At 37.9% G+C, this 24,259-nt stretch overlaps 1 protein-coding gene and 1 non-coding gene across 2 annotated transcripts in view; one reads left to right on the plus strand and one right to left on the minus strand.

The window, feature by feature from the left end:
- The window catches only part of LOC128588802 (tolloid-like protein 1), a 63,549-nt gene that overhangs the window by 28,602 nt on the left and 10,688 nt on the right, over positions 1–24,259 (plus strand). Inside the window, 5 exon segments of the mRNA XM_053595598.1 lie at positions 3,468–3,590; positions 3,592–3,664; positions 5,359–5,484; positions 8,003–8,163; positions 11,753–11,933. Of these exon segments, the coding sequence (XP_053451573.1) occupies positions 3,468–3,590; positions 3,592–3,664; positions 5,359–5,484; positions 8,003–8,163; positions 11,753–11,933 (664 nt within the window).
- LOC128589547 (small nucleolar RNA U13) lies at positions 3,066–3,173 on the minus strand. The gene has a single exon (XR_008381094.1). It is a non-coding gene; the product is annotated as a small nucleolar RNA U13 (small nucleolar RNA).

Genomic DNA, 24,259 nt, shown 5'->3' on the forward strand with positions numbered 1-24,259 from the left:
ATATCCTAGTTCCAGTTTAGTACTGGGTACAGGTACTATTGTTTTCTATTCTTGTGATACTTCACTTAGGAAAATGTTTTCCAATTCCATCCAGGTTGTTGCAGACAATACAAAATCTCCTTAACTTTATGGCTGAAGGGTACTCTTTGGCACACACATATCACAGTTTTTTAATCCATTCATTTGTTGATGGGCATGTGGGTTGTTTCCAGGTCTTTGCAGTTGTGAACTTTCTGCTGTAACATTCGAGGGTTTCTGGTAGGATGCCTGCAGGGCCAAACGTAAAGGCGACTTTTGGTTCTTTGAAGACACTCCATCCTGCTTTGCAACCATTTATTTTTAATCACTAGAAATGTAAAATTTTTGTTTCATTTGCGATAGTGCCTATCTTGTTTTTTCTTTATTAGTATTATAATTTTTAAAAGCAACAATCTTCTTTTTTTTTTTTTTTAAGAGACAGAGTCTCACTTTCTCGCCCTTGGCAGAGTTCTGTGGCATCACAGCTCACAGCAATCTCCAGCTCTTGGGCTTAGGCGATTCTCTGGCCTTAGCCTCCTGAGTAGCTGGGACTACAGGCGTCTGCACAGCTATCTTTTTGTTGTTGTTGCAGTTTGGCCAGGGACGGGTTTGAACCTGCCACCCTCAGTATATGGGGCCGGCACCCTACTCACTGAGCCACAGGCGCTGCCCATAAGCAACAATCTTCTTAACATAGTAATTTAAAATTTCTTTTTAATTAAACTTAATAGTTTTTGTTCGAATGGTTTCTAATATGGAACAATGTAATTTTGTTTTTATTTGTGGTCTTTCTCCTAGAAGGAGTTTCTTTCTTCACCTTGTATTTTCAGGTCATTCTTTCCCCACTTTTCCAATATGATTCATGAATCTGGAGCGATTCCCTCTGGGCTGCTGACCGGGGGGACAGGCTGCGTAGCTGGGACCTTTGCTTATTTTCTTATCAAGCCCTATAGTTTAAAAGTTTGAGAAATTGTTTTATGTGTACTGTTGACTAAGGAGCCTTTGGCCTTCTGGAAATGTTCTGACACATATAGAGAATCCTGATTTCAATGGAATTACAGTAAAAACTGAGACAAAAGGACACAGATGTAGTTGATCACATCAGCCTCGTCACCACTGGTGACTAATTGAATTAAAAGCCACAGTCTTGGTGCCTGTAGTCCCAGCTACTCGAGAAGCTGAGGCAAGAGGATCACTTGAGCCCAGGGAGTTGAGGTTTCTCTAAGCTATGATGATATGATGGCACTCTACTCCAGGCAACAGAGTGAAACTCTGTCTCAAATAAATACATAAATAGATAGATAGATAAAAATAAAAGTAAATAAATAAATAAATAAAATAAAATTTTAACATTTGCTCTTCCACCCCTACTTCTCATTTTTTTCTTTTTTACTTTATATTTTTTCTGTAGAATTTGTTACTTTCTAATATTTTACTATTTAATTATGTATCTTTTTTTACCGTTCCTTTTTTCTGTGTACCCATAGTAGGATTCAAGCTCCAGGAGGCTAGTTCTGTGCTATTTTGCTGAAGGCAGTGAGGAGAGTGCCCAGCACAGAGGAGGCTCTGAGCATCCCCGAAGGCAGGAGTCTGTCCATTTCGTGTCAGGGAAGAGGACGAAGCAAGGGGACTGCTTCATTTCCAGCAAATCTGTACTGCGTGATCTAGTTTTTTTTCTTTCTGCCTTTATGCTGCCAAATTTGAAGATGGTCCTTGTTAACATTTTAATAATTGAGAAAAGAGATTTTTCAACCAACTCTGCCAGCCATTGCCAGGATTCAGGTTTCGTAGTTCCGTGGATTCTCTCTGATTCCCACAACCTTCCTTGTATCTTTTAACATTAATAACGGGAACTTTCCTTAATTTAAGGAATTGTGTGTTGAATGATACTTGACAAGATGTGAAATTTTCTATGGTGTAGTTTCTGTGCTTTCTTGATGTAAATATCTAATAAGCAGCTGACTCTATTAATTCTTCAGGGCCTCTGTGAATATGCAAAAACCAAGTATTTATAAATTATCTCACAATTTTTATAAGAATTTATCAGCTTTGGTTCTTTGTTTTTCTTTCTCTCTCTTTTTTTCTGAAGAAGTTCGGAGCCAAAACACAGGTCCATGAATGTGTAGTTCTTCTTGAAGTTTCCTAGTTTAATAATATGACCTAATACAGTAGACCTCCACAGCTGACCTCCTCCCTACGCTGACCACCCCTTCCGTTGACCTAATTTTCATAGCCAGACATGCGCCACGTGTACGTAACAGTGCCACAGCCTCGTTCCTTATGTTGACCACCTCCGTATGTTGACCAGTTTAGTACAGTCCCTTGGATGGTCATCTTACAGAGGTTCTGATGTGTTTTCATTCAGTTATTAAGGAAAGAGATTGAGTTGTCCCAGGCTGAGAGGCTGATTCTACCATTTCGTCTTCCTAGATGCAGCCATGCAAAGTATGGGTAAAGAACTTCACAGGCAGGCAGGATTTGTAAGCTCGTGTTCTCAGATTTCCCTTTCAAAAATAGATCCATAACCTAAAATTGTGCTATATTTATCAAGAGAAAATTTCAAGTTCATCTTTTCTATGAATAAAATAACAGTTTTATTACAGGCAATGTTTTAAACTATGTTTCAGAGCAACTATGCTTCGCTTGTGGTCTTGTCTGGCTGAGATTCTTTTTTTCCATGAGGAATAAGCTTTTATTTGTAAATAAAACTGCAGGAAAAACAGCTTTTAGATGAGAAGAATAAGTACACATATACTTCTACAAAATTTCAGTAAGGGAATGATATAGAGAGGGCTTCAGATGCAGAACTGGTTAAAATAAAGGCTCTCGTTTGCGGGGTGGAAAGTCCAGAGAGGAGGTGGGTGGACAGTGTCCTGCACCCACACACACTCCACAGCACCCGCCCTCCCTTCACAGAACAACTGCGGTGTGACGGGCCTGCTTCTTGGTCAACATATTTACTCATAGTTTTAATTCTGGATATTTTTTGGCTCTGCTTACTGAAGAATTATTGATTGCAGTTTCATTTTCTGTCTTTATTTTTTTCATGTCAGATGGCACATTAGCCATCTGACATCTTGACAAGGTTTGAAGGGAGCATGTCTTGCATGTGAGCGTGAAAGCCCAGCCATCACTCTTGTGAACCACACAAGGGTCTAATTTTCTTTTAAAAGACAGTTAACGGCTGTGGATCCTGACTCCTGTGGATACAGTGTTGCAGTGGCTTCTTTTTTCTTTGCCTCGCTACCAGAACGATCCTCTTCATTCTCGTGCAGTGTGGCTTTCACAGTGTACCTCACGGGAAATGCTCCTGTGTGTTCATTGTATATAAATCACCCTTTATAGTTGACGTCACTAGGACATGCATAGCCCTGGAAAACTTGCGTCTTCCTGTGGAAATTACTTTACTAAAAATGAGATAATATGTTCGCATATTTTTATTGTTGCAGATCGAAAGTCACGACAACTGTGCTTATGACTACCTAGAAGTTCGAGATGGAACCAGTGAGAACAGCCCTTTGATAGGGCGTTTCTGTGGCTACGATAAACCTGAAGACGTAAGGTCGACCTCCCAACATCTTGTGGATGAAGTTTGTTTCTGACGGGACCATGAACAAGGCGGGGTTTGCTGCTAACTTTTTTGAAGGTGATAATTGGAAATAATTTATAAATGTGAGATTTTCCTTGTCAGGAATGAATGGAGTATTTTTCTTTGAGTTAAGGGAGAACTAGAGAAAGTTGCACTAAAAATTGAAGTTTGTACAAGGATATTTTGGTTGGTTTTGATGGCAAAGTTATTAGTAAAATACGAGTGTTGCGGACTTTGTGGCTCAGGATAGGCACTGCCTTAGGGCGCTCTGCCATCTGTGTGTTTTGTTTTTTTGTTTGTTGGTTTTATGAAATAGTCAGAATAGCAAAACCAGGAGAGGGTTATACAAACTAGAAAAAAATGTGTAGTTGATCCGTTATTTCTAGATGCCAGGGCCAGCATTATCCAAAGTTTCCTTTCAGAACAGTATTCACCCATATTAGAAATAATTTGTCATCTCCTCAGCGGAGCATCTAAATATGATACCTGAAATGTCTTTTTGACAAAGAATTATTCCTGATCACTTTAATTTTGAATTTTCTAATTACATTGTAGTTTATTCTCATGCCCCATCTTTGGTGGGTGTTCCTAAGGTAATAAGAAGGCAATTTTTGTTCAAACAATAATATCGGATTTTCATTTAGGAAATTCGTAGTCATTTTTGTTTCATTATAGAAAAACATTTTTCTACAGTGAGAAATTTTGCATTGCATTAATTTTTATAGGAGAAATGATATAGAATAGGATAAAGGGTTTGATAGTGTATGTCAAAATTTAGAGTAGATATAGATATCTAGACAATTTCTTCCTGTAAAGAACTCCACTATACTGATTTTCCCTGGGCCTTACAGGAGGAAAAGCTTGGCCTTTTACGACACGTACTGAAAGTGTTCATTAAAAGGTGCGCTTACATGTTCAACAGACTCTGTATGTATCGCACAGTAGAAGGAATTTGGCTCTCAAGATTCTTTCATGTGATATTTATATATTTAATTATCAAAAATGCTTAATGTTTTCCTGATGCATAATGTCTCCAAAGGATGTTTACTGCTTTCCTGACTCATTTTAGGTTATTCCTTAAGAGCGCGGTTATGAAGCGTACTGCCATCGGCATTTTTAGAAGTAGTATATATCTTTAATGTATATTTGTATTTAGTTTCATGTTACTGCATGTAATGAGATTATATAGTATTTATAAAAACATGAGATTATATTTCATGGACCAAAATGCCTATATGAGAAACATAATGTTTTCAACTTAAAAAGAGATAATGTTTTCAACTTAAAAAGAGTCCAGTTATTCAGTAACTTCAGAGTTTTTTTTTAATTTGCATTTGCCACATTCCTTTAAAGCACTTTTTCTATCTGGAAAAGTGTAATGTGAAATCAGGTGATGCTATACATTTTTTAGGAAGGTCTTTTTATTTCAATCCTTAAGACACTCTAGGCTTTAGTATTCCCCACCTGTCCTCAGATTCACAGAAACAGGCAGGGTGTCTGAGCCAGGGCGCCCTGTCACGCTCCGTGTCTGAGAGGAGGAGCTGCCAGCTGTGCCCGCGGGCCTCTCTCTCTTCCGCCCTCCTGGCCGGCTGGCATGTGCGTCCCCAGGGCTCTGCCTTGTCCCCACGCGTTTGTTGAAGCCACGCATTGTCCCCGTTTACCCAGAGCCATGAAGCATCGTATTTTTCAAAACACTGACACCCTTGTATGCAAACCCAGTCGCTGTTCCGTAACTGTGGCCGTTTTTGCAGAGGAGGACAAGTGTGCCCGGCCTGACCACGGCGGCTGCGTGCAGCGGTGCCTGAACACCCTGGGCAGCTTCCAGTGTGCCTGCGAGCCGGGCTACGAGGTGGGCCCCGACCGCAGGGCCTGTGAAGGTACGGCTGCCCCTCCTGTGTGCTCCGGTCTCTGTCTGTCCTCTTTCCCCCGTAGGGTCACCCTGTCCTCTGCTCAGTTCAGCTGATGCGGAACTGGCCTGGGTTCCTGCTCAAGGTCAGTCCTTTCTGTGGGTGGGCAGTGTCGCTGTGACATCTGGGGGGTGCTGTGATTCCACTATGCGGCAAAATGCCGCCCTTGGAGGGAAACTGGATAACGTGTGCACAGCGCCTTTCTGCTAAACTTAAGAAAAATGGAAAAAACCCAGTCCTTCCCCTGTGGTTACCAGACTACCTTGTTTACACAGATGAGTCCACTAACACATCTCTATCTATTTTGGTTTTATCTCTATCTAGATCAGTGTTTTTCAACCTTTTTAATCTTTTTAACCTCATGGCACAGTTAAACTTCAGTTCAACTACAGTTAAATTTCTACAGCACCCTTAAATTATGTTGATAAAAAAAAAACGAGTTAAAAAAAAAGAAAATACTGTGCTCTGAACTTTTTTGGAAAATAGTTTGATTAATGATCTTTAAAAAAATTTTCATAGTACACCTAAGGTCCTCTCACAGCATACTAGTTGGAAATCACTGACTAGGTCTAAATTTCCATCCACCCATCCATTTGTTCATCCACCCATCCTTCCTTCCAATGATCCATCCATCCGTCCATCTGTCTATCCATCTGTCCATCCATCCATCCTTCCTTCTATCGATCCATCAATATATCCATCCATCTATCCGTTCATCCATCAATCCATCCATCCATCCATGTCAATCCATCTATGATACAAGGCCACTATGTTTATATATATATTAATACAAAAACTATGTTTGTATCTATGTAGATCTAGATTTTTATCCATCTATACATCCATCCATCTTTCAACCCCTCCCTCTTTCCGTCTGACCACCTCTTCACCCATCCCTGGTTTGTATCTTCTTCGTAACATGGTCTGTGTTAAGTGTCTCTTACTGACGTAACCAGTCCTGAGTGGGATTCACCTTTGTATGTCCATCCAGCACAGTCAGGAATGGAATATACATTCATGGATAAACGATTAGTTAAACAGGGACATTTTGTCACCGTTACCTGCGTTTTCTCTTTCTAAAACGAGGTTCCTGGCACACTGTTTATTACCTTTACCTGTGGTCTCTTCTTTCAGAATTTAAGCCTGGCTGTGTTGAATTCCCCCAACTCTGCCCTTTTATAGGCGCCATATCTCAAGTTGCAGACAGAATCAGTTGGGTGATCTTCCTTCCTCCTTTATTTCTACCGAATTCATCTTCACAGAACTTGTAGCAATTTAACATTATTTATATTTATGTATGAGGTTGACAACTACGTTTGTGAACTCATCCTAGAAAAAGGGCTACATTCCTGTTGCTGAACATCACTTCAGTCACTGTCAAGCACTCCCCGGACAAGCTCTTCTCTGACACCAGTGCCTGCACCATACTTCACAGCACTGTCTGTAAGATGAGTTTGTGAACTCATCTTGTATATGCCGTACCATATACAAGAAGAACTCTGACGGTCATTCTGGAAAAAGAGTTCCACAATTGCTTTGAAGATTGGACTGGCGTCAGCGCTTAGCTTTTCCAGGGCAGCACATCAGAGTGGCCACAGTGAGCATCAGCAGCCGGCTGTACAGCACTTTGTCCAGGGCAAGTTCACACACTTAATTGTCAGCCCTTATATTCATTGGTTTACTTGTGGTGTCTCTCACTACAGTGTGAATCCTCTGGAGATGAGCACCTTGCTCTTTATTGTATCCTAATAAAGGATATAATAAATGACAAAGGTGCCAAAATCATTTGCATGTATGTCACACGCCTGCTCACCTATTACAAACTCTCACTTACATATATTCTACACATGTACCCAAAGGCAAATAATGGGACCAGTTATCTTAGGAACTTTTGGCCACCTAGGAATTATGAGCCGTGTACAGTTGTGTATCATCTTTTCATGCAGCTTGCTTTTGGAGACCATGATTTTACTAATTTCACTGTCAGTAAGGAAGAAAGGAAATTTAAGAAGATCACCAAAAGGGAGAGAAAATTAGGTGTTGAATAGAGTTTTGGAATAACAAATATATTCTGTTTACCTTAATTTATTGTGCTTGCTAGTAATACGGTGTTGTCTTGGGGGGAGGAAAAGAGTTTGGGGAAATAAATTAATTTTGTTCTTACTGTATCAGACTACACTGTGCTCTACATGTGTCCTTAATTCTCGTAACACTACTATGAATTCTCCCCAAATGAATTTTCTCCTCCTAATTCTTTAGTTGCCGAGGAACTGCAAGATATAATTATACCCATTTGAAAGATAAGAAAACTGAGACCTACTTTTCTTTCTGTTACTTACTCAACTTTAAAATGGTTTAAAGTATACCATAGCCATAATATATTTGCCTCCAAAGCTACAAAAACAATAAAGTGGGGCTGACGTGCTTGGTGATAAGAAGGAAGTGACTTTATTAAAAGGACTTACCCTTCTCTTTTCTTGGCTTTTAGCTGCGTGTGGTGGACTTCTTACCAAGCTCAATGGCACCATCACTACCCCCGGCTGGCCCAAGGAGTACCCGCCAAATCAAAACTGTGTGTGGCAAGTGGTCGCTCCAACCCAGTATAGAATTTCTGTGAAATTTGAGTTTTTTGAATTGGAAGGAAATGAGGTAAATGAACAATAAATCTAATTTTTATCATGTTTTGGAAATCTCTTAACGAATTGGCAAACGGGAAAACAGAATGCGATGTAATTGTGCAGGTGGGGTAGGCACCCTTTGCCCTTCTGATCAATTCTGCCCTGCTGTGGTTCTTGTTGGTTGTTGGATGATATTTTAGACTTTTGGGGAGGTTGAAAATTACACGGGGGGAGTTGTTACTCGGTGTATTTAATACGTACCATTTTCTTGATTTATTAAAGAACTGTGGAGTATTTGGGGTCAACTTCATTACACATAGACTTTTCTAGAAAAAATAAACCAAAATCCACTGGCTGAGTCATATCAAAAATATCCATTTGGGAGAACTTTGTATATTTTACTTGTGGAGATGGGTATATTTTCATTGGATAAGTAGTTTTCTATTATGCTTATGTTTTATAAATAATGATTAATTTTTTAACCTCAGCAAAAGATGCATTTAGCCGAAGCTGTTTTTCAGAATAGAGCTTACTACACATGTTTACTTTACAGCACTAAAGGTACAGTTTCTATCAGATAACCACATTTAAACAAATGGAATCATTTATTTGAACATCCCTGTGTGCTAAGTACACACACACCAAATTCAAATGCAATGCCACGCCTGAAATGGGGACTTTTAGAAGAATGTCTTTTGCATGATTGGTCAACTCTGGTTTAATTCCAGGGAAAAGATTACAAACATTTGTTTTATTTAGTCTTTTTTGTTGTTGCAGTTTTTGGCTGGGGCCGGGTTTGAACCTGCAAGCTCCGGTATGGGGGGCTGGCATCCTACTCCTTTGAGCCACAGGCAGCACCCTGTTTTATTTAGCCTTTTGTGCTCTCTTTCCTTTTTCTGACTAATTTTGCATCCTTTCACCACCAACTTTTTCCTGTGTGTACTTTTAGCATAAACACGATTCAACCCTTCTACAAATGATAAAATTAACTCAAAACTTAAGTTGTCTTTCATGTACATCTATTGAACCCTTACAGAGAGGTGTGAGAACAGAAGTGGAAGTGCATCTGTGCCCCTTGGGCACTAATTTTTGGTAATATTTGTGGGTTTTATACCAAAATTTTACATATCTATCTTTGCTTCTTTTTTGTCCACTTTTCTTTCTTTTACTTACATTTCCCACCCCCTTAATTCTGCCTTTAGTAGCCAAGGCACTTCTGTTATTTTTTGTTTAATCTCTTACTAGTTATTTTGAAGTAGCTCGCTTTTGTGTTATCTTAAAGGAAATTAAAGTCTGAAATGTGATGAACTTACATATATCAGAGAATTGTAAAATCTTAGAGCTCAGGGAGCCTTTTGAATTATTTTGTTATTGTTAACATTCGTAAGTTTTATGATGGGAAAGACAGCAATTTATTCTTTTAGCATAATTTATCCACGTGAAGTATCATTTTCCTTTAATGACTACTTCAAGTTTAAGGAAATATTTACATGAAAATAATAATTTTTATAATATTTTCAGAAAAAAACTTTTGCATGAGCTACATATTTTGAAAATGATAATTTCCCTACCAGTCCTGTGGTTTGACATGAACTCAGGGCTGTCTGAACTCCACCCCCATAGTTTTCCCTAAAGCTGTGAGTGTGTCCTCATGATTCATTAGTTGGTAGATATTTCTAAGAAGGCCTGAGGTTTGTATTCAGGAAGGAGGAGGGTGACTGGTTCTATATAAATGGAGTGTTGTGTTCTGAAAGCACTACCCTCACAGCGGTTGTCATCATTCGTAGAAGTGCTCTTTACAAACTTGGTTAACACAGCCCAGAATTCTCTGATTTATAATGGTGCTACTTTCCGAAAAGCTGTTGCAGAATTCTGTGAATTTTCATACTTCTATATCTTGGCTGTTTGAAAGTCTCAAGCCAGAATAAAAAAAAAAAAAATAAAAAAAATAATGAGTTATAGAATCACCAGGTCAGTTGAAAACTTTACTGCTTTATTTATTATATTGATATGCCAAAGGAAAGTCAAAACAAAAAATCTTTTGGCTTTGGAAACATTGTTTTATACTGCACAGAATCCTCTGTAAGCATAAATGGCAGTGGTAACCAAGCAGATAGAAAGGCGTTTCATTTTTTCTAGAAGCATTTTGCTTATTTATCACCTAATTAATATCACAAGAACCAGTAATTTGAGTTGACATATTTCAAAGTACAGATCATGCCCTAGGGTTCAATAATATGCGTTGTTAAATCCTGCTAAATACACATTTATGTAATAGGGTCATTCATGCAAGATGTGTTCTTTCCAACCTGCCCTCCTGGAACTTTGTGAAAGTGTAGTATAGAAACATCTGTTTGTGGTCATAAAATTGCTTAAGAATACCTGGCATTCATTTAGCTTCTTCCATTTTATTGTTGTTAGCATATCACACATAAATCAGAATCAGAATACCTCATTCTAGTATAAATTCCTGCCTCCATCCCCCTAGACAGAGTTCTATGTGTTTGCAGTTCTTCAGCAAGCCCGCAATGTTCACGGTACCTAGAAACTCAGAGAAATCAAGGAATGGCAGTCCTTTTAATAAGTTCGAAAGGCGAAGGACCTTTTTTGTTATATACTAAGTACATGTCTTTCACTTTGAATGTTAGTAATGGCGCTGTTCTGATTAGAATGTAGCTTTTCAGACCAAGCCAAATGCTACATTATTAATCACCACAATGCCATCTATAATTTTGGACAAGTTATATAAAATTTTCTGAACCTCAGTTTTTTTAATCTCTGCAGTGGATGAGATTATTTCTATCGCTAGTGATTTTTTCATAGACTAAATGTACCAATTTCATGTTATTGTTGTCAGTATTAGTGGAACTGGGCCCAGTTGGCTCATGCCTGTAATCTAAGCACTCTGAGAGGTGGAGACGGGTGGATTGCTTGACTTCAGAAGTTCAAGACCAGCCTGAGCAAGAGCTTGACCCCATCTTGACTAAAAATAGAAAAACTAGCTGGGTGCTATGGCGAGTGTGTGTGTCGTCCCAGCTACTCAGGAGGCTGAGGCAGGAGGGTCACTGGAGACCAAGAGTTTGAGGTTGCTGTGAGCTATGTGATGCCGTGGCTACCCAAGATGACAATGAGAGTCTGTCTCAAAAAAAAAAAAAAAAGGCACATGACAAGTGTTTTCATAGTTCCTGATTGTCAGTGTTAAATAAGCCAGCACACCACAAGTATTTCCATAATTCCTATTGAAAAATAAAAATGCTTTTTTGAAGGGCAGCAGCTGTTGCTTTCCTTGTAACCATCAGCATTATTCTCTCCACAGCATTCATTAACAGTTTTCCTCAACTTTTCATATTTTTTTGAAAAGTATGCTTTTAATACATAGAAATGAAGCATACATTTGCATATAAATGTCTCAGACCTATCCAGAGGAAAATTCCCCTCTGATTTATCTTTCTTCAAGCCTTTTGCCTCCTACTTGAACTTTTTTCTTGATTTTTTTTTAAGATGTTAATTCCAGTTACTTCCAGGGGAGTAAAGAGGGATAAATATACATTTTTCAAAAATAAATATCAGTCATCCAGGATTCTCAAATCTGGCAAGTCTGACAGCCGGGCTTTTCCTAGGTGTGCAAGTATGATTACGTGGAGATCTGGAGTGGTCTTTCCTCCGAGTCCAAACTACACGGCAAGTTCTGTGGCACCAAAGTGCCAGAAGTGATCACATCGCAGTTCAACAACATGAGAATTGAGTTCAAATCCGACAATACTGTGTCCAAGAAGGGCTTCAAAGCACATTTTTTCTCAGGTATTCACATGTTGTGTGTGTGAGTGTGTGTATCCTGTTTCCCCAAAAATAAGACAGTGTCTTATTTTAAGGTGTTCTCCCAAAGATGGGCTTCGTCTTATTTTCAGGGGACGTTTTATCTTTCCTGTAAGTAGGTCTTACTTTCAGAGGATGTCTTATTTTGGGTAAAACAGGGTATTACAGATTTTCAGTGTGGATGGGCTTAAATTATATATTATCTATTTTTATATATAGATACCTAAAAATGTAAATTGGAAGTACAAAGAATACATGGCAGTTTACCATAGGGGTTAATAATATTTACTTACAAATTAGAATGCTACATATTAATAATAGAGACTCTTGATGAAACGTTGCCTCCAAACAATTAGATTTTACACAAAATCTAGTCAAACATTATGAAGGTGGATACAAATAACACAAAAATAAGTATAATAATATTTTCTTACAGCTCCTTTACTCATTACAAGTGGATGGGAATAAAAATACCAGGCTTCACAAACATGGCAGATTTCTATAAATAACTTTTCTTTGTTTTTATAAAGTGTGGTGCTATTTGAGCAACACGTTAATTCTTATGATTTAGCAGTATGTCTTTTTATTTTATAGTTGTATTGTTAAGCCAGTATTACAGTCATGCTTTGCCTCATCTCTATATAAATGATTGCAGTATGAAACTTAAAAATATGGAAATTGGGCGGCGCCTGTGGCTCAAGGAGTAGGGTGCCGGTCCCATATGCCGGAGGTGGCGTGTTCAAACCCAGCCCTGGCCAAAAAACCACAAAAAAAAAAAAATATGGAAATTTTAATTTTACAAAATTTAATATCTCATGAGGTATATTTACTGGTCTGTATTTCTGTGTTTGGAATTTAACAGTTTAACCAACTCAAACTAGATTCCTCTCTTAAAAAGTAGAAATTTGACAAAAAAACTCCCCAGATTTTATGAAAATATATGAAAACATCAATGAAATTTCCATATTTTCTCAATCTCAGAACTTTGCTGTATTAGAACATTATTCTGAAACTTCAAAACTAGATAAAATTGTAATAAACCTAAGACTGGCAATGTATTTTGTCTTTTTAACTGGCAAGCAATTTAAAGCCACTGAATACCAATTATATTTTAATATTAGGCAATTTGGATTGAGTTAATTCAAAGTCCATTTATTCTGGTCCCCATGTGTTTAAAATTAATGAGATTTACAATATTCTGGTTTGTCTGGGGTTTTCAGTGTAATTGAAGTTTATGGTTCGCAAACTCCATTGAGTTCCAAGTCATACAAAAAGTGCTTTCAAGATACAATGGATTTCAGCTCCCCTGCTCTTGTTCTTTTTCTTTCTCCCAGAGTTAATTACCTTTTAAAAATTTTTCTCAGGCATGCATTTAAGATTTATGTTATTCAAAGTACAATTTCAGTTTCCTATTTTAATGAAAGGGAAACTTTTTTAGGCTTCCAAGTTTAAATGATTCAATAGTTAAATAGATACAAAATTACTTATCTTAAAGTCATCTAAATATTTGTTTAAAAAATTAAAATTATGAAATAATTCTGTTGTAATATTCCAAGTATTTGGGACCCTTTTCATGTTACCTTAGATATATGTTTCATTTTTTTTTTTTTCAGCTCTTTCTTTTTTTTTTTTATTGTTGGGGATTCATTGAGGGTACAATAAGCCAGTTACACTGATTGCAATTGTTAGGTAAAGTCCCTCTTGCAATCATGTCTTGCCCGCATAAAGTGTGACACACACTAAGGCCCCACCCCACTCCCTCCATCCCTCTTTCTGCCTCCCCCCCCATAACCTTAATTAATTATCATTAATTGTCCTCATATCAAGATTGAGTACATAGGATTCATGCTTCTCCATTCTTGTGATGCTTTACTAAGAATAATGTCTTCCACTTCCATCCAGGTTAATACGAAGGATGTAAAGTCTCCATTTTTTTTAATGGCTGAATAGTATTCCATGGTATACATATACCACAGCTTGTTAATCCATTCCTGGGTTGGTGGGCATTTAGGCTGTTTCCACATTTTGGCGATTGTAAATTGAGCTGCAATAAACAGTCTAGTACAAGTGTCCTTATGATAAAAGGATTTTTTTCCTTCTGGGTAGATGCCCAGTAATGGGATTGCAGGATCGAATGGGAGGTCTAGGTTGAGTGCTTTGAGGTTTCTCCATACTTCCTTCCAGAAAGGTTGTACTAGTTTGCAGTCCCACCAGCAGTGTAAAAGTGTTCCCTTCTCTCCACATCCACGCCAGCATCTGCAGTTTTGAGATTTTGTGATGTGGGCCATTCTCTGTGGGGTTAGATGATATCTCAGGGATGTTTTGATTTGCATTTCTCTAATATATAGTGATGATGAACATTTTTTCATGTGTTTGTTAGCCATTCGTCTGTCGTCTTTAGAGAAAATTCTATTCATGTCTCTTGCCCATTGATATATGGGATTGTTGGCTTTTTTCATGTGGATTAATTTGAGTTCTCTATAGATCCTGGTTATCAAGCTTTTGTCTGATTGAAAATATGCAAATATCCTTTCCCATTGTGTGGGTTGTCTCTTTGCTTTGGTTATTGTCTCCTTAGCTGTACAGAAGCTTTTCAGTTTAATGAAGTCCCATTTGTATACTTTTGTTGTTGTTGCAATTGCCATGGCAGTCTTCTTCATGAAGTCTTCGCCCAGGCCAATATCTTCCAGTGTTTTTCCTATGCTTTCCTTGAGGATTTTTATTGTTTCATGCCTTAAATTTAAGTCCTTTATACATCTTTAGTCAATTTTTGTGAGTGGGGAAAGGTGTGGGTCCAGTTTCAGTCCTTTACATGTAGACATCCAGTTCTCCCAACACCATTTATTGAATAGGGAGTCTTTCCCCCAAGGTAAGTTCTTGTTTGGTTTATCGAAGATTAGGTGGTTGTAAGATGTTAGTTTCATTTCTTGGTGTTCAATTCGATTCCAAGTGTCTATGTCTCTGTTTTTGTGCCAGTACCATGCTGTCTTGAGCACTATGGCTTTGTAGTACAGACTAAAATCTTGTATACTGATGCCCCCAGCATTATTTTTGTTACTAAGAACTGCCTTAGCTATACGGGGTTTTTTCCGGTTCCGTACAAAACACAGAATCATTTTTTCCAAATCTTGAAAGTACGATGTAGGTACTTTGATAGGAATGGCATTGAATAGGTAGATTGCTTTGGGAAGTATAGACATTTTAACAATGTTGATTCTTCCCATCCATGAGCATGGTATGTTCTTCCATTTGTTAATATCCTCTGCTATTTCCTTTCTGAGGAGTTCATACTTTTCTTTATAGAGGTCCTTCACCTCCTTCGTTAGGTATATTCCTAGGTATTTCATTTTCTTTGAAACTATGGTGAAGGGAGTTGTGTCCTTAATTAGCTTCTCATCTTGACTGTTATTGGTGTATACAAAGGCTACTGACTTGTGGACATTGATTTTATATCCTGAAACATTACTGTATTTTTTGATGACTTCTAGGAGTCTTGTGGTTGAGTCTTTGGGGTTCTCTAAGTATAAGATCATGTCGTCAGCAAAGAGGGAGAGTTTGACCTCCTCTGCTCCCATTTGGATTCCCTTTATTTCCTTGTCTTGCCTAATTGTATTGGCTAGAACTTCCAGCACTATGTTGAATAGTAAAGGTGACAGAGGACAACCTTGTCTGGTTCCAGTTCTAAGAGGAAAAGCTTTGAGTTTTATTCCATTCAGTAAAATATTGGCTGTGGGTTTGTCATAGATAGCTTCAATCAGTTTTAGAAATGTGCCACCTATGCCTATACTCTTCAGTGTTCTAATTAGAAAAGGATGCTGGATTTTATCAAATGCTTTTTCTGCATCTATTGAGAGGATCACGTGATCTTTATTTTTGCCTCTGTTAATATGGTGGATAACGTTTATGGACTTGCATATGTTAAACCAGCCTTGCATCCCTGGGATGAAGCCTACTTGATCATGATGAATGACTTTTTTGATGATAAGCTGTAATCTATTGGCTAGGATTTTGTTGAGAATTTTTGCATCTATATTCATGAGTGAGATTGGTCTGAAATTCTCCTTTTTGTTTGGGTCTTTTCCTGGTTTTGGTATCAGGGTGATGTTTGCTTCATAGAATGTGTTGGGGAAGATTCCTTCTTCCTCAATTTTTTGGAATAATTTCTGCAGTACAGGAATAAGCTCTTCCTTGAAGGTTTGATAGAATTCTGGAGTGAAGCCATCTGGACCAGGGCATTTTTTAGTTGGAAGCTTTTTTATTGTTTCTTTGATCTCAGTGCTTGAAATTGGTCTGTTCAGGAGGTGTATTTCTTCCTGGCTAAGTCTAGGGAGAGGGTGTGATTCCAAATATTGATCCATTTCTTTCACATTGTCAAATTTCTGGGCATAGAGTTTCTGGTAGTATTCAGAGATGATCTCTTGTATCTCTGTGGGATCAGTTGTTATTTCCCCTTTATCGTTTCTGATTGAGGTTACTAGAGATTTTACTTTTCTATTTCTAGTTAGTCTGGCCAATGGTTTATATATTTTATTTATTTTTTCAAAAAACCAACTCCTTGTTTCATTAATTTTCTGAGTGATTCTTTTGTTTTCAATTTCATTGATCTCTGATTTGATTTTGGAGATTTCTTTTCTTCTACTGAGTTTAGGCTTAGATTGTTCTTCTTTTTCCAATTCCATAAGATCTCTTGTGAGATTGTTGATGTGCTCTCTTTCTGTTTTTCGAATGTAGGCATCTAAAGCGATGAATTTTCCTCTCAAAACTGCTTTTGCAGTATCCCAGAGGTTTTGGTAGCTTGTGTCTTCATTGTTGTTATGCTCAAGGAAGTTAATGATTTCCTGTTTTATTTCTTCCTGCACCCATCTGTTATTCAACAGAAGATTGTTTAATTCCCATGCCTTTGTGTGGGGTTCGGCATTTTTGTTAGAGTTGAGTTCCACCTTTAGTTCCTTATGGTCTGAGAAGATACAAGGTAAAATTTCAATTCTTTTGATTCTGTTGATATTTGTTTTGTGTCCCAGGATATGATCAATTTTGGAGAATGTTCCATGGGGTGATGAGAAGAATGTATATTCTTTGTCTTTGGTTTGGAGTGTTCTATATGCGTCTATCAAGCATAGTTGGTCTAAGGTCTCATTTAAATTTCTTGTATCTTTGTTTAATTTCTGTTTAGAGGATCTGTCCAGCTCTGTAAGAGGAGTGTTAAAGTCCCCTGTTATGATGGTATTATCAGATATCATATTGCTCAGACTGAGTAAGGTCTGCTTCAAGAATCTGGGAGCATTTAAATTGGGTGCATAAATATTTAGAATTGAAATGTCTTCTTGTTGTAGTTTTCCCTTGACCAATATAAAGGGACCATCTTTGTCTTTTTTGACTTTAGTTGCTTTAAATCCACATGTATCTGAAAATAAGATTGCAACTCCTCTTTTCTTCTGAATTCCATTTGCCTGAAAAATTGTCTTCCAACCCTTGACTCGGAGCTTTAATTTGTCTTTTGAAGCCAGGTGTGTTTCTTGCAGACAGCAAATGGATGGCTTGTGTTTTTTAATCCAGTCAGCCAATCTATGTCTCTTCAGTGGGGAATTCAAGCCATTAACATTTATGGAGATAATTGATAAGTGTGGTAGTATTCTATTCGTCTTATTTTGTGAAAGTCCATTGCTTAGTTTTATCTTTTACATCAGTGTGGAGGTTAGGTTCTGTCCTTTGATTTCTGAGTTCTTACTTTGCTGCTGATCCATTGTGGTGATCAGTGTGCAGAACAGGTTGAAGTATTTCCTGTAGAGCTGGTCTTGTTGTGGCGAATTTCCTCAATGTTTGTATATCCGTAAATGATTTGATTTCTCCGTCAATTTTGAAGCTTAGCTTAGCAGGGTACAGAATTCTGGGCTGAAAATTGTTCTGTTTAAGTAGATTAAAGGTAGATGACCATTGTCTTCTTGCTTGGAAAGTTTCATTAGAGAAGTCTGCAGTCACTCTGATGGATTTGCCCCTGTAGGTCAACTGGCGCTTACTCCTGGCAGCTTGCAGAATCTTTTCTTTTGTCTTGACTTTGGACAGGTTAATCCCAATGTGTTTTGGAGAAGCTCGGTTAGAGTTGAGGCGACCTGGGGTCCGATAGCCCTCTGAAAGCAGTGTGTCAGAATCTTTGGTGATGTTTGGGAAATTTTCTTTTATAATATTCTCTAGTATGGCTTCCATTCCTCTGGGGCATTCTTCTTCCCCTTCTGGAATTCCTATAACTCGTATGTTGGAACGCTTCATAAAGTCCCATAATTCTGACAGTGAACGTTCTGCTTTCTCTCTCTTCTTCTCTGCCTCTTTTACTATCTGAGTTATCTCAAAAACTTTGTCTTCTACCTCTGAAATTCTTTCTTCTGCATGGTCTAACCTGTTGCTGATACTTTCCATTGCATCTTTAAGTTCCCTGATTGTTTCATTTTCTTCAGCTCTGCTATATCCTTTTTATATTCTTCATATCGTTCATCTCTGATTTGATTCTGTTTTTGGATTTCCTTTTGGTTAATTTCCACTTTATTAGCAGTTTCCTTCATTGTTTCCATCATTTCTTTCATTGTTTTCAACATGTGTATTCTAAATTCCCTTTCTGTCATTCCTAACATTTCTGTATAGGTGGAATCCTCTGCGGTAGCTACCTCATGGTCCCTTGGCGGGGTTGTTCTGGACTGGTTCTTCATGTTGCCTGGAGTTTTCTGCTGATTCTTCCTCATGAGTGATTTCTTTTATCTCTTTCCTTGCCCTAATTTTCCTTTCACTTCCTCTTGCTCTTTAAGTTCTTGTGCCTGTGGACTAAGCATTACAGGACCAGAAGGGTGAGAAGGTTGTGGAGCAAAAATGGTATGAAAGAAAGGAGGACCGAGTGATAAGAAAAAAAAGAAAGATAGAGAAAGGAGAGGGTGTGGGGATAAGGAATATTGACAAAAAGAAGAGAGGTACAGAAAGAGGGAGACAGGGCAATATAGGTGTACAATAGGGTACTTTGACACAACCTTAAGAAACCCCACCTTCTGGGAGTGCCCAGTTGGGTGGTTCCCTTGAGGTCAGCAGCTCTTTGCTAACCTGATCAGACGCAGTACCCCGCCTCCACCAAGTAGAGAGGAAAGACAAAAATGCTATAAATCAAACCAAAACAAGCAAACAGAAAACTTTACGGGGATAAAATTGGGTGAAAAACCAAATGATAGCGGAATAAACACTAGCAAAAATGAAGTTGTAGTTATTAAAAAAGGCAGCAATGGGAAATTATAATTAAACTAGAAAAGTTGAGAAAGAAAAAAGGATAGTTGTGGGCGGGTTTTGACGGATTGAACACACGTGACCACTTGCCGGTTTTCCACTCTTTTAGTCCTCCTCTTGGGGTCCAGAAGTCTCTCGCTGACTCCCTGTATCTTCATAGGAGTGATGATAGGCAGTTCCCACCAGCCAGAGATGCCTGGAGTCCTATCTCCCCAGACTCACGGTGCCCAAATGCAAGGAAGCTGTTACTCGGCTGCCATCTTGCTCCGCCTCTGATATATGTTTCATTTTTAAAGTTTTTGGGCGCATGCCCCAAATATTCACTAGGAAATATAATTAAATTTAGCTGCTCTGGAAATTTTAAGTTCACTTTCTGGTATTATTGGTCAGGCAAAAGTTTTCAAATCTTCATAAAATAACACTGTTGCAATATATGATGAAATATATGAAAAAAGAACAGAGAAGAAAGCCCATGCAGAAGACGCCATTCTCTGGCACGTACGCGTGTCCAGGTATAGTCTTTCTTTTCTTTTCTTTTTTTTTATAATCTCTGTGCAGCTGTTTTTTGTGAAATCAACTGAGTGCCTTGGTTTTCCTTGGGGTCCTGTCAACTACTGTGCTGTAAATTGTGTTTACTAATATCATCATCTCAAGAAATCATCTGTTTTTAGTATTTATCAGAGCATTTGAAAAATATAGAAATTATTTACATGGCAATATTTAATCTTGAAAACATCTAGTCTAGATTGTTTGATGGAGTGCAGGCAGTTAGCTAAGCTGAACAAGGGAGTCCAAGGGCAAATTAAATCCCAGAATTCATGTTATGTTGCCACGTTCGTTCGTATATGTTTATCCCACAGATGAGGTAGTGAAGGAGCTAAGTGAGATGCTGGGTGGTAAGGACCACCTGAGCCTTGGTGGTCTTGGTACACAGAGCATCTTGTTAGCTGTAGAGCTAATCGTGAACTTTGCACATGACATCGTCAACATGTTACTCCAGCACCCTTATGACCTGAGAAACAGCTGCAGACACACGATTCACTTCTTTATTGTTGTTCTGTACAGTCAAAGACGATTATCATTAAGTATGAACTCTGTGTTCCCTTTTGAATATATTGAAAAGTCTTAGCAGTTTGTCAGATTCATATTTAAAATATTGTGGCTTGGGGAGAGTGTTTGAATCTATTTCACATTAAATTTCCTGGGAATTTCTGTTAGTGGGAAAGATGTTCGCTCAGGAAAAGAGAAGGTAAAAAATTTGCATTTGTAATAAATCGTTGCAAATTACTAGGAGATAGCAGCAAGTAAGGATTTAGACGCCGTAATAGCCTAAGTATGATGATTTTATAAAGTCACAGTTTATAAAAGATTATTCCTTTTAATAGATGTCTATTCACATTGAAAATATACATCACAGTACTAGTAATGTTTTAAATATTATATAATCACATATTAAAAGCCAGATAATTCACTTTCATTTCTTGGAAAGGAACTATGTAAATCATAGTGATACTGGATTTTCCAAACAAAATAGAAGGAATTTTCAGTGTCAAAACTCAGTCACTATTGGACTATTAGGGGACTGGATAAAGCACATTACTGGGTTTATTGTCACAAACCCTTTTGAAAGAAATTTAGCATAGGACTATCTGGAGTCATTGTATTGACCATTCTGTTTGCCTCAGAAATAACCATTCTTGGGAATTTTTCTTAAGGAAATATTTCAGAATCTAAAAGAATGATTTCACCATCGTGAGTGTGACAGAGATGTGGTGCAACCTAATGTTGGGAAGCAGGAAAATCGTGCAGAAGTTATAGCAAATGCTCTCTTTAGGGCTCAACTACAGCTTGAACTTTTTTACCTAAAAAACTCAAACAATGTAACCCAATCTTGTGTACCTTTATATGAATCTGAAACAGAAAAGATGTTTCAAATGATTCCATGGTGTAAAAAATGAACATGATGAAATACATATTAATGGAGTTCCAGTATATGCACTACCATTGTGCAAACAGCCACGCAGGTGGGCAGGAGCAGACCTGAAGGTCGCCATACGAGATACACAGGTCACCGTGTTAAGGTGGAAAGCTGATGCATCACGGTTTTCTCCAATTTTTTTGAAGAGATTTCCAGATTTTTTTCTTCTGGAGCTATATAAAAATAACTCCAGAAGAAAAACACTTACGAAATATCGTATTCCATAGCTGGGCATTGTGGTGGGCGCCTGTAGTCCCAGCTACTCGGGAGGCTGAGGCAAGAGAATCGCTTAAGCCCAGGAATTGGAGGTTGCTGTGAGCTGTGTGAGGCCACGGCACTCTACCAAGGGCCATAAAGTGAGACTCCGTCTCTACAAAAAAAAAAAAAATATATCGTATTCCACTTACCTGTTGCCCAAGGTATTCCTACTGGGCAAAAAATGCCTAATAGACTTTGATCATCTTTCCAAGTATAGGGATTTTTAAATCCATCTATTTACTCATTAGATAATAAATATTAACTAGGGTAATTTTGGCAAAAGCATATTGAGGCCTGGTGCCTGTATCAGTGGCACCAGTATAGTATCAGTGGCACCAGTATATCTTTCCAAGTATAGGGATTTTTAAATCCATCTATTTACTCATTAGATAATAAATATTAACTAGGGTAATTTTGGCAAAAGCATATTGAGGCCTGGTGCCTGTATCAGTGCCTGGTGTCAGTGGTTAGGGCGCCAGCCACATACACCAGTGCTGGTGGATTTGAACCCAACCTGCCAGCTAAACAACAATGACAACTTTAACAAAAAATAGCTGTGTGTTGTGGCGGGCACCTGTAGTCCCAGCTACTCGAGAGGCTGAGACAAGACAATCTCCTAAGCCCAGGAGTGGGAGGTTGCTGTGAGCTGTGACACCACAGCACTCTACCAAGGGCGATAAAGTGAGACTCTGTCTCAAAGAAAAAAAAAATAGCTGGGCATTGTGGCAGGCGTCTGTAGTCCCAGCTACTCAGGAGGCTAAGGCAACAGAATCTCTTGAGCCCATGAGTTTGAGGTTGCTGGGCCCTCTACCAAGGGTGACATAGTAAGATTCTGTCTCAAAAAAAAAGAAATTGAATTAAGTTTCTAGGTATCTTGTTACAAGCAAGTTAATATGTTAATGTATTATATATATTAATCAAGAATTAATTTATGAAGACAGTCTTAAATATGTTTATAGCCAGTGTTATAAAATTTTTAGTAATTAATGGCTTTATGGAAACTTAACAAAGAATGTAATATGTTCAATTAATTTTTGCCATGTTCTTTTTCCAAGAACATCTAACAATTTTCAAATAATTTAATAATAATTAAAACATTTGCTAATAAGTGGTTTCATAGTATTTGGGAAGAAAATTTATTTAAAAATAAATTGTAGAGTTGGACACAGTGGCTCATGCCTGTAATCCCAGTACTCAGAGGCCAAGGTGAGTGGATCGCCTGAGCTTAGGAAGAGGAAAACAGTGTGAGCAAGAGCAAGAACCCATCTCTAAAAATAAGGCAGGTGTTATGGTGGGTGTCTGTAGTCCCAGCTACTTGGGAGGCTGAGGCAAGAGAATTGCTTGAGCCTAAGAGTCTGAGGTTGCTGTGAGCTGTGATGCCACAGCACTCTATCATGGGCCACAGAGTGAGAATCTGTCACAAAAAATAAATAAATAAAATTTAAAAATAAGTAACTTCTAGTTTTCATGTAGTTAAGTGATATGGCAGGAAAAAAGGTAAAGAAATATATTTAAATCCCTAATCATCAGAGAAATGCAAATTAAGACCACTCTGAGATACCACTTAATTCTAGTGAGAATGGCCCACACCAGGACATCCTGAATATGCAGATGCTGGCGTGGATGTGGAGAGAAGGGAACACTTCTACCCTGCTGGTGGGACTGCAAACTGATACCACCTTTATGAAAAGAAATATGGAGAATTTTCAAAGAACTAAAAGTTGACCTTGCATTTGATCCCACAATCCCATTACTAGGTTTCTGCCCAGAAGAAAAAAAATGATTTTGCCACAAAGACATTTGCACCAGAACATTTATTGTAGCTCAGTTCACAATTGCCAAGACATGGAAGCAATCCAAGTGCCTATCAACTCATGAATGGATTAATAAAATGTGGTATAATGATTACCGTGAAGTACTACTCAACCGTAAGAAAAGATGGAGACTCTTTATCCTGGATAGAGTTGAAACACATAATTCTCAGTAAAGTTTCACAAGAATGGGGAAAAAAATCCAGTGTACTCAATGCTAACATGAGTTAGCAATATATAAACAACTGCACGCCCACATGAAAGAAAAACACAAGTGTAGTCTAGTAAGGGGGAGGGAGGAGGACAGAAGAGGGAGGAGGGAGGGCGATCGGCGGGATCTCACCTACTGTGCGCACAACGTGAGGGTGTTCAGCACAGCCCCTGGGTGAAGGGCTCAACTAGAACTGGAACTTTACCTTAGAATTGAAAATAGTGTAAACTAAAGATGTGTACCCTCATATTCATCTGAAATGTAAATAAAGACAGATAAATAAATATCAGTGTACAGAATGAAATAATGTATTTATAGTATTTTGTCTACATAACATCTCATTATCTAATAAAATAATCGCAGAAGAGATTTAGGTGGTTTTGCACATAGCCTCAGATTTTAAGTAAGCATTTTCATGGAAAGGATAATTCTAAGAATGTGTTAGCAGAACAATTAACATGATTTCTGTCATTTTAATAGCCATAAAATTAAGAAACACTCATATCAATTCTGATGAAGCATCATAAATTAGTCACAAAAATTGCATACCTTGAAAATTGGAAGTTATTGTATTTTACAGAAGAAAATTTAGAAGGCCTTGTGCAAAAATCAAAATGAAATGTGCTTTCTTGATTTCGTGGTATATTTAAAGACCAATGCAGTATAATTAAGAAATATTAAAACAAAAAAATTAGAAATGTCAAAGTGGGACTATTTGGACATATGGGAAATCATGTGTCTATTTTTCTTTGTATATTTGAGAATGTAATAACCTACGAATTTCCTGGAAGAT

Source organism: Nycticebus coucang, chromosome 6 (assembly GCF_027406575.1).
Source record: "Nycticebus coucang isolate mNycCou1 chromosome 6, mNycCou1.pri, whole genome shotgun sequence".
NCBI lineage: Eukaryota > Metazoa > Chordata > Mammalia > Primates > Lorisidae > Nycticebus > Nycticebus coucang.